This window comes from Sinocyclocheilus rhinocerous, unplaced genomic scaffold, assembly GCF_001515625.1.
Source record: "Sinocyclocheilus rhinocerous isolate Xijiao unplaced genomic scaffold, SAMN03320098_v1.1 scaffold1085, whole genome shotgun sequence".
Lineage (NCBI taxonomy): Eukaryota > Metazoa > Chordata > Actinopteri > Cypriniformes > Cyprinidae > Sinocyclocheilus > Sinocyclocheilus rhinocerous.
In genome coordinates, this window is record NW_015659401.1 from 1399797 (window position 1) to 1411487 (window position 11691).

At 33.8% G+C, this 11691-nt stretch overlaps 1 protein-coding gene across 1 annotated transcript; it reads right to left on the bottom strand.

Annotated features, from left to right (window-relative positions):
* Positions 1-3069: 3069 nt before the first annotated feature.
* On the bottom strand, positions 3070-5156 carry LOC107723799 (interleukin-12 subunit beta-like). The gene is made up of 8 exons (XM_016532499.1): positions 5142-5156; positions 4910-5006; positions 4658-4750; positions 4141-4255; positions 3872-4044; positions 3607-3776; positions 3268-3377; positions 3070-3130 (listed from the first exon to the last, which is right to left on the bottom strand). The coding sequence occupies exons 1-8, from the start codon at positions 5154-5156 to the stop codon at positions 3070-3072; spliced, it is 834 nt and encodes a 277-aa protein (XP_016387985.1).
* Positions 5157-11691: the final 6535 nt, after the last annotated feature.

The window sequence follows — 11691 nt, forward strand, 5'->3', positions numbered from 1 at the left end:
TAATCCGCCAGTAGGCTATGTGTAAACTCTTTAGTCACAGTAGATAGTGCTTCTAATGATAAAATATAATTATTGTTATCAATGAATTTTCGAATACTGTTTTACAAGAAAGGCAGGAAAAATAGTAAAGCTGCCTTTCTTGTAAAACAGTAAATTCAAAAAAGCACTTTATTATTTTTTATTCAGATGCCCAATTACAGTCAATAACTACAGAGACTGTGGAAAAGTACAAAAAAACAAAGCAAGAATGCAAGCTGTTGCCTAATGAGGCCATACAAAATATTAATTTTTTTTTTGGTTTGTGTGAATAAACACTATTTAGTTGTTTCAGTTTGTTATTTGCCTAATAAAAGACAATAACGTTTTTAGTTTTAAACATGTTTTGGACAGATGTTGTGTTTTCTCTTTATTGGTGATCAAATAAATTTGTTACGCACATACAGTGCTTAACAAATTTATTGGACTGTATTTATTGACTAAGTGGGCATCTGAATAAAAAAAATAATAAGGTGCTGTACTATTTTTCTGCCTTTTTTCTAAAACAATCAATTCTAAAATTCACGGATAACAACAATAATTATATTTTAGCATTATAAACACTACTGTGACTAAAGAGTTTAAACATACTGGTGGATTAACCATTACAGAAACATAAAAAATTATTTTGGTAAACACCAATACTGTGAGTTTAGGGCAGCTGTGGCACAAACCTTACATTGACAGGTGGTGGTCAAATAAATTTGTTAAGCACTGTGTGTGTGTGTGTGTGTGCGTGCGTGCGTGCGTGCGTGCGTGTGTATAATTATGTTATCATATTTATTTATGTTTTATATTATTTGTAACAAAATGTATTAAAACTATACTTTAATGACTTTGTCCTTGTATGATTTCGAATGGAGGTCTTGTATGGAAAAAATGCCCCCAATTTGTGTTTAATTACAAGAAGATGTGGTTCTCTGCTCTGTGGTTCTATCGCTCCAAAAAAAAAAAAAAAATGTGGTTAAAAACTGATGACCTTAATCATGCTTTATGGGGAATTATCATCTCCAAACCCCTAGTAATTTCTCCTCATGTGGTGAAGCCACAGCTGGCTCAGCTATTCACTCATGTTGACGTGAACTTCCCTCCTGTATAAACATATGATTAAGCATCATTTATGGAATATGATGTAGCATTCAGGGAATATACAGTAAATGTCCATTCAGTAATAAAATACAATAGGTCACATGTTAACCCACAACAGCAGTCCCAAAGCAGCTGTCTTGTGGTAAGGTAACCCAGAACAATAGTTTCAAAAACAAGAGTCTCAATAACTGGCCAGTTTTTTGTGTCAAAATCACAATCCCACAAGTTTCTGTTTGCATGTTAAGTGAAAACTCATTTGCAAAATTACTGCTAGACACTGCTGACTAAAAGAGAAACAGAGAGATCACTTGTAGACATTTCAGACCTACTACCTATTTGCATAAAATGACCATACACAACTTTTAGTGAACAGTCTGTTTATTATAAGACAAAATGTGAAAGAACACATTTAATTACATATTTTATTAACACAGTGTGTCTGCTACATACAGACGGTAAATCATTTAATTATAAGTATGTGGATGTTTCTATCAGCCTACAACAGCACATGTCCCAGAGGGAGTGAGCCAAGATTCTCTTTTAGTCTCTATACTTCATAAGTAGGTCAGCAATCTGTACCCTCTTCACTGTCTCTCATAATGATGTTGAGGAAATGCTTCTCAGATCAAAGTTTTTATGTCACACTTGAAAAACACCATGAAAAAACTCTTAACTCTGATAAGGAGGTACAGTGGCCTTTTCAAGATATTCTATATATCTCAAAAGTATAAACCTCCCTGGATAAACAGGTCAACTATTTAACCAGAAATATATTTAAGAATACATTTAGCCCAGAAAATACACTTTTTTTTTTTTTTTTTTGCTTAATTGTTTATTAATTGTCTGTTTTGTGATTAGTAGAGTTCAGATCACAGCTGATCAGATCAATTATTGGCGTTTCCCTTTCATTTACTTATTTTCTATGCTCTTTTTATTATTAACTAGCTTTAATTAATGAATGGCAGGTTTGTTTGGGTAAGTTCCTCAAATGTCAGTGATGCACCAATTGTGTCATTTCCAAAAACCCAGCACTTGTGTTTTTTACAACTGGCTCATGATGGTTAAGTGTCACTCATGGTGTGTTACACGTGTTTTTTTCCCCAGACTTCAATAGAGGAATTGTTTTTACACAATGCTTGAACAATCATTGATAAATTGGGTTAGGGGGCTCTTTTGATTTGATGCCCGAACTCTGTTGACATTGGTGGAATAGCAAGTCGCTTTGCTCCACATTGAGATGTGACAGTAATTCCTGTCTTGGGCAGTCTTATGTGTAATCTACAGAGAAAGAAAAAAACATTTGCACATAATTAGGACCCTAACAAAGTCCAAACCTTTCAATGTGCGTGGTATTTAGCAAACTATACACACTACATAATAGTTCACACTTGGTGAGGCATGACATGAAATCAAATTTCTTAAATTTAAACATGCAATCAAGACAAACTGAATTAAGAGTGTATTGATGTTTTATATCTTATATAATCAAGTAAAGACATCAGAAACATTGAAATCATAATAAATACATGTAACACAATCAAAATGTACTACAGTTATAAATAATTCATTTAAAGGGGTCATATGATGCGATTTCAATTTTTCCTACAGGGCATCATCACAATATGGTAGGGTCGTAACATTTCCGTCACATGCTTGAGGTATTCGGTCAATCACAACGCACTGGATAGCTGGCCAATCAGAGCACAACACCAAATACTGTTCTTTTTAGCAGCATCATATGACCCCTTTAAGAGCATGATAATGTTATTAATTCTATTATAAAATATTATAGATACATACATTATTACAAGAACACATACTATGTGTTTGTATTTAATTACACAGTATATGACCAAAAAAGGTCTAATAGAGTCAGTCATTTTTCATCACTACAGAAAGCATCATAATGTTTAAAATGATTTTTATTTAAAGATGCATAATAAATTATAGCATCTTTAACTTTGGTTCTCGTTTCCTCTGCTTGCTATTTGTTCTGGTTTTGCACCTAAAAATGAACAGAGAAATTTTGTATTATAATGTGTGCAGAAAAAAAAACATTAATAAAGCAATAAAACAATTTTAATGGGGGTAAAACAAATGAATGTTTTGCTAAGAAATATAACAAATGTTAAATACACATACTTGTACTGGTTCCAGTCACTCCATGAGGAATTACAGAATTCATCCCTCGCTCTCACACACACCGTCATCCCTTTTGTCACTGGCAGCTTGTGACTTTGTGTGAAGAAAATCTGAACAAAACAAATAGTAATATATTTCCAGGTCTGACTAAAAACAATAATAGTTTTAATAGTTAAAATTTAAGTCTTGCTTTCACAGAAATAAATTACATTTTAAAATATACTAAAATTGAAAATAATTTGTAACGATTGTAATAATTTTCACAATATTACTGTTTTAGGGTGTAAATGCACCCTAATTATTCCAAACATTCTTTTGACCAGTAGTGTGTGGGGTTACCTCTTGTGAGTTCGGTTTGGAGCAGTCACAATTGTCATGTTTCCGACAGCGAATCTCTTTCACTTGGAACATGAGAGGGAAGTAGGATGATGGTGTGCTCCAGGAGTGTGGATATTTGACCTCTACGGATGTTTTATTGATCCTACTAATAGGCACCATATCAGGCCTCACTAAGAAGTGCAGAAAAAGATTGTTTCATATTCAGATGAGCGGCATTCTAATTCAATATTCTAAGACCCCATCTTAGCGATTTTTGAGAGCTCACCGATATCCATGATGTAGAACCTTGTATTGTAGGATTCAACAACAAAGCTGCTTCTGAAGTATATGGTCAGGTTGATGCGCTCCACCTCCTCTGCATAGGGACAATAGTCATGGTCTAAGCATGTGATATTCCCACTGGAATCCAGACTGCAGCTGATGTTGCTTCCACCAGGGCTGGAACAGAATCAGTCAAGTATTTTTTTTTTTTTTTTTTCACACCTCTTACACCATTGCAGATTGCAGAACCTAAGGTAAGATGGAGAAACTTACCGTGTGGCTTTGATATGAGCAACATGGCCATTCCTATTTACATCCCATGTCCAATTACATTTGAAGGAACCTCCATAGTTATTTGTTGAACAATCGATGTAACCTTGTTTGGTAATTCAATAAATAAAAAAAATTATAATAAGAATTAAATAAAACAATTATATAATACAATTATGAAACTGAATTTAATAAAAAATAAACAAATACAATTTATAAAAATGTATAAACACTACTGTTCAAACATTTGGGGTCAATTTATTATTATTATTATTATTAAGAAATTAATACTTTTATTCAGTAAATTGATCAAAAGTGACAACACAGGCTTATATATTTGTCTATTTAATTTATAAATTTAATTTATAATTTGTAAATTATTTAATTTATATATGTAATTTATAATGTTACAAAATATTTATAATACAAATAAATGCTGTTCTTTTGAACATTATATTCAAATAATAATAAAAAAATTTTTTTCCAAAAATTAAAATTAAAACATTACTAAGTAGCATACTCATGGTCCATGTAATATTTTCCCCTTCATATGCTTCTCCACAGATAAGTGGCACGTTTACATCTTCACCTACATTGACATTCACCACAAGCACTGATGACAGACAATTGAAAAACAAATGAGAAGTGCAAATATAACAATACAAGTACAAATAAAATAAATTGTAGCAGTTTATAAAACAGAGCTCAAGTACTTTGTAGAAATTTTACACAGAAACAATTCTTTAGACATGATTCAGACCAACAAACAAACCATTTGGTTTAAGTGTCCAGTAACTCTCCTCTGTTTTGATGGATCCATCAGCAGAGGACTGGAGAAACAACAACGTACTCAATAAGAGAAAAAACATCTGTTGGTGGAAAAAAGAGAAAAGTTTAGACTGCAATTAATACGCTTAATCATTCGTTCTCAGCTGTGGCTGCAGGTCTGTTCTGACATAAAGTGAAAAATCAATGCTAAATGTAAAGAATAAAATACAGCTAACCATATAGTTGTGCATTTAGGAAAGCAAAATATATAGACTTATCAACTTCTAAAAGAGACATGAAAACGTTGTTGTATCAAGTTGAGCTCTTTGGTGAATCATCTATCATTTTGCAATATGGTTAATACTAACAGAACAAACAATAGGCTAAATAATTTATTTGTTAAACTTTTAAATCATACTTCACTTGTTTATGCATGTATAAAATTGTCAGTTTTCATGTCATGTTAATAATCTTACTTATTATTGGGCCTATGCAATTAGTGGTAACCTAGGCTATACAAAATTGTCCTTAATTAGATTTTTTTTAATTACCATGTATAAACTGCATAAACATTTTATACATTTTGATATTCAATTATATATATATATATATATATATATATATATGGGGGTGTGCAACCGGGCCCCGCGGCGAATGGACCCCCGCCCCGTTATTATATATATTAAGTATATTGTTTATATCTATATAATATATATATATATATTAGTATTTATGTAAAAAATAATTGAGTGGTTCTTTTCATGACATTATAAAATGAGTTTGAAATAAGTGACTTACCCTTGATCACTCAAAAATCCAACAAGATTAACCTCCGCAACCAGATTGACTTTGCTTTGTTGTTGTGTTTAGTGTGCAAGCTTATAAGTAACGTGTCAAGAGGGCAGAATTTCCCTGGCCAGGAAAAGTCCACTGCAGGTTATAGAGGAACTTCAAACCCTGCATGAGCAACTCCAGAACCTTAGCTGTTCTCAGATATCATCACTAATTCTCTCACTTCCACTGAACCTTCTCACTGTCCTCTCTCTTCTCTAATATTGGGCTATTTATATACAATCACACAGCCCATTCAGAACAATATGATTCTTTACTGGATTGTATTATATTGTGCAGGAAAACATAATATATGAAATTGCTAATTGGTTTCCAATGTGAGGAATTGAGTCTAAAGGGCGGGAAAGATATTAAGTCAATATTTGTTTTCCAACACCTTGGGTATTTTTGCCACAAGTTCTCATCTGAAAGCCAGAGGATGATATACCTGGTTGCATTACTGTGTTTGATTTGCTTGTCCCTACTATCCGTTGGTTTTTCCAATTCAGTTATTCCCCTATTCTCTCAGATAATGACATTTAGTGATTTGTACATTGAGATTACTGATAAGAAATTTCACATTAAATGCTGATGACACTTTTCAGCCCAACACACGAAAAGTGTTTTGAAAGATGCCCAGATAACATAGAAAAAAAAAGAAAGAAAGAAAAAAGAAAACAGAACTCTCAGTAGATGTTATAAAATCTACAAAGAAATAACATTGTAATTTTTATACATCTCAGAACGCGGACTTTTTACCAATAATAAACACAAACAATTCTATAGGAGTCCAGTTAAAGCACGTACCTACTGAATTATTAATAACAACGATAATCCCGACGAGCCGAGAAAAACCATGAGACCATTTATCTCTTGTTTACAATTTATTTCCAAGGGCGCATTATAGCCTATAACGTGCATGCTATCACATTCATAGTGCAAAGGAGAAGTAGTGAATACAACATTGCTTACCAAAAGTAAATATAGGCTTAATAAAACTACAACAGATATTACTGTGAATATTTTCAGATATGTTCAGAAATATGTGCATCCAGGGTGCGAATGGACCTGCAGTGGAGCAGAAATGCGCTTCAGTTTTCCCATGGAGTGTGATAATGCAGCACAGCCAACAACAAACTGACACGATGAATGACTAAAATAACTCAATTATAAGCGCCACCATTTTGAATGAAATAAACTAGCATTTGTAAAGGCCTGAAGCTTTGAAGTAGTTGTGACGGCCATAGATGTTCGAGATTTCTAGTAGCCTAAACCACCGGAAGTTCAAATATTTTCAAAATATGTAATTTGTAAAAAAAGATTAATTCCCGAATCAAACTGCACTTTGTACACTGTAAAAAAATGATGTAAGTCACATCATAAATTATATCACGTTTTTTATATGTTAGGCTATATGAGATAGCCTAGATTCAACCACTGATCTATAGCTATGACTCTTCTCTATTATAGATCAGTGGATTCAACTCATTTTTAAGTCAGTTTGATTTAATTTAAGACGTAAACAACCAAGTTGATTATAGTTAAACTTTTAAGGCAGCAACTGAATTTAAGTCTTTAAGTTGAAATTGGTGAATATGTTTTATAGTGTATTTCCCGGAAAAACGTTTGGCATGAGCCAATCCCAAAGCCATAAACGCGGAAGTGTGAAAAGTGCCTCATTACCATGGTAACAGCATTAATTGTAGATTGACAGTGGAAGCTGTTAACATTATTTAAGTCTAAACGTGCAAAATTAAGTTAAAAAGGGGGGTTTTCTTCGAATATTTGAATTTAAACACGTTTCACTGCCTTCTCTTCTGACTAACACTAAAATAATGATTATTTTTGTCTGCTGGATTTTCACGAGAAAAAAAAATCACTGAATAGTAAGAATACACTAATAATTGTTAACTCGCATTTCCCCTTTAACTTACAATAACATGAGAACAATTGACAAATCTGTAATTTTTTATCAATCTTTTTATGAAATTTTGTATTAATCTATAATAGGTGGATACATTGCTACGGTGGAATTTCAGTTGTTTGGAATAACTGTTGTACTTTTCTTTTCCCTTCCTCAGACATTCAGTTCTACCATTTCAAGCATGTGACAACAATGGGGAAGAAACGCATAATGCTGACGTTCGACATGCTGGATTGGGATGCTGATGGAGAAATTGGATTTGAGGAGTTTTATATGATGGTCTGCATTCTGCTCAGTAGTGAAGTACGACATTCTCTTACAAAACATGACCACATCAAAAACAGCCCCTCCACACTTACCACAACCATACAGGGCTGTGTACCATACAATATCTGAGCAAAAAGCAACTTCCTCTGTTTGATGCTTCAGGAAAAACCCCATTTACTGCCAAATTTCCTCTGGCTTTATCATTATTGTTGTTTTATGAGAGGATAAGCTTGGTTGTGATGAATGTCACATGTGCTGAAATGTATATGTGTACGTAGCATGATGTGGAAGAGAACTTCATCTGTCACCATTTCCTCCCTGTCTTTGAGCTGTTGGATATGGACGGTAGCAAAACCATCAACCTGAAAGAGTTTAAGGCTTCCGGATTCCTTTTTAACCTCAAGGGTTCAGATTTCAAAAAGATCTTGAACCTGTTTGACATCACTGGGGACGAGGTAGAGATATCATAAAGCAACCCATGCTGCTTAAAGGGATAGTTCACCTTCAGTTGCTGGACCCCATTGACTTGCATAGTGTTTTTTTTTTTCTTCCATACTTTGGAAGTCGATGGGGACCAGCAACTGAAGGTGAACTATCCCTTTAACAGTCTTCAAATATTTAATCTGATAATAGTGTTTAACATCACTGTACAACCCTCGATAATCACTAACATATGCAACCAAATTTTGCACTAGGTGACTAAAATGTCTGTCATTAGCCACTGACTACTAAATTTCATAGCACATAAAAATAATTGACAGTCTAGATGTAAATGGTGTTCTTTCTTGTTTTTCCCAGTCAAAATGACAAAGATCCTTTGGAATTATTCATTATTTTAGCTCTTTACATTTTGTCACTGTTTGTCACTGTTAGCTGATACTTTCAGTAGAGGAACTGAAAGAAACCAGTGAGTAAGTGTTACGAGTCTCAAACTAGCGAAACTACAGTAGCAAATGATTTTGATTGGGGTTCGCGGCGTCTTGGCACATTGGTCGCGTGGTTCTAGTATCTCTGGATCTGCTCCCCCCCTAGTCGTGATGAGGAGAGATCCCGGACGAGCCCCCACAGTTTGTTACGAGTCTCAAACTAGCGAAACTACAGTAGCAAATGATTTTGATTGGGGTTCAATACTCTCCTAAAAAAAAAATTGAAATAGATAAAATGTTACATTTATGTAAACACCAAAATGTTATGTAAAAAGTCTCCTGAGTGAAATAAAAAAAAGTACTAGCTAATGGCGGGCGACTATCTCCAATGTGTCCATAGAGAGGGTTGCCAGTTTCAGACAAATATGGATTGTTGTGTGATCAAAGAATAACTTGTGCATAATAGAGCATTAAATCTAAAATGAAATCTTTAATTACCAACAGTGCCTGAATCTAAGCGAGTTTCAGAAGTTTACCATGATGTGCATGGATGCCCAAAAGGAGTTCAAGAGGAAACGTGGAAGATTACACCGCACACATTTTGTGAAAGAAGATGAACTTCATTTACTTCACTGAGTAAACTATGCTTGAGAAATAAAAAATTAAAGGAAAAACAATAGTAGTAATAGTAGCCTAAGTATCAAAAGAAAAATAGAAGAGATAATGAGGTATTTGTTAAGAATGATATTGTAGTGGTTATATATGTGGATCCATGTAGATCCCAGACTAGTCACGTTTATTACTTAAGTGAAAATTTCTCAGGTTATATTTATTTTTGAACGTTCATTTCTGTAAAAGATACAACCCTTTACATTTTGGCTACACAAAAGCTATTTATATATTTATTATTAATATATATTTCCACTGTCAATGCCCAAGAAAAATATACAGCTCATTATCAGGGCACTATGTGAGGTTGTCACAATGGAACCTATTGTTAATCAGTCAGTTTTGTCTGTTTCAGTAAAATGTGAACAGCAATTAAATTTTGAAACAGAACTCTTCATGAAGAGTAAAACAGGAAAGGTAAAATAAAATATCAAACTATTATTGTGGCAAACCAATATTAATAAATTGTTTGTATGCGCAAAAGTTACTCTAATTTTTGACTTTGTGTACAAAATACATTTGTGTAACGGCGTTTGATTCAAAACCTTATAGTTACTGAAATATGTGACAACTTGCACAAGTGACATCTAGCCCTGTCTCCCTATACTTATGGCTACTATTATAGTTTCATATTATATGAGTTGATGACATATGCTTCCCTTCACCCTGAAACCTTTGAAAGTTTCTACCACAATAGTTTATTGAGTGAAACTGAGCTTTCACATACATACAAAGCAGAGACAATCACCTTCAGCAGCTGACAACAGTGCCCTGTGACAGACTGTCCTTTCTGAATCTCGTTTACATTTGACATTCACTATAGATAACTTAGTTAATAGGTGTTATGCAATACATACAAGTAGTACGTTAATGTAGATTTGGAGTGGAAACAGTCTATTTAAATGTATTTATTTATCTTTTTGAAAATGCTTGTATAATCATCTTTCATGAATGTTTTAACTCAAAGTATAGGCTCTTTGGGATGTTGTACATTACAGCCAGAAGAGGGCAATAGTGTACCAGTGCTGACATCCTGGCCCTCCTATATCTGTAGTCGACATTTCATGTGATGAATTTTTTCAGTGGCTGAATTTAGATCTGTATACTAATGTACTACACTTACCACTTTTTTTCTTACTACTCTTACTACTTTTTTCTTACTCTTACTACTTTCTGTACACTTTAAAGTTCAAAAGAATGGGGTCAGTATGAATTTTTTTTTGTTTTAAGGAAATGAATACTTTTATTCAGACACAATGTGATAACCGCAGCCACAACCAGAAAGCAAACTGAAACGGGAAGCCTGTAACAAGACAAATATTTTACCACTCACTTCTAAGACTGCTCTAATATTCAGTGTGCACAGCAAGAAACTTCATTACCATGCAAGGGAGCCCTCTCTTCAATAAGAGGGGGCAAAGGCTCTGGGAAAGGTGGTGCTTTACCATCTGTCTGGTGCTATGACTGACAGATAGATCAATAACTGTAGGCTTATTATAGCAGAGTCAAAGGCGGTAAATCAGGGTGACTCAGAAAAGATCCTAATGAAAAGCAAACCCCGCACCCAGTCACTGATCACAGGTGTATCAAGGCACAACAAGAGTCGTCAGCGCTTTATTCTCAGAAGCGGTATATTAGACAGCCATTCCCAGAGCAGCCGTCACTTTCGCCATTTAAACTAACTTAGCTTTTAAATGTAGTTGGACTGACTGTCAAGAAGTCAAGTGTCACCAGGTTTATAGATGAAATTACAAAATACCTAAATTGCCTACTAAATCTGCTGAAATTCTGAAGTGTGCAACCAGTGGGTCTTTTGCTATCTCATGACTTTTTTTATTCCTTTTTACACAAATTATGATTACAGGATTATTGCACAATACTATGTTATAACCTCAAAACACTTTTACTATAGTGCATGGTAAATGCATTTGTTAACCGATACAATTTTGATGTTTGCATTAAATAAGCAGGTACAGCACTGCACTCACGATGCAGAGTGCTTAGATTGCATGGTTGCATGAGCACGTTTGCTTTTGTTAACATTATCTTGTTAACAATATGTTTAGGGCAGGGTTTAGTGCAGATAGTATGTTATTTCCAAAAGCAAAAGCATTAACTTTCAAATGCTACTCCTTGGAGATTTCTTCTCAAACCTGCAACAATATGTACAACAACCAATGTAAAAAATGTTTCTAGATTCATGTTTATCTGTTTTGGATAAAACTGAAC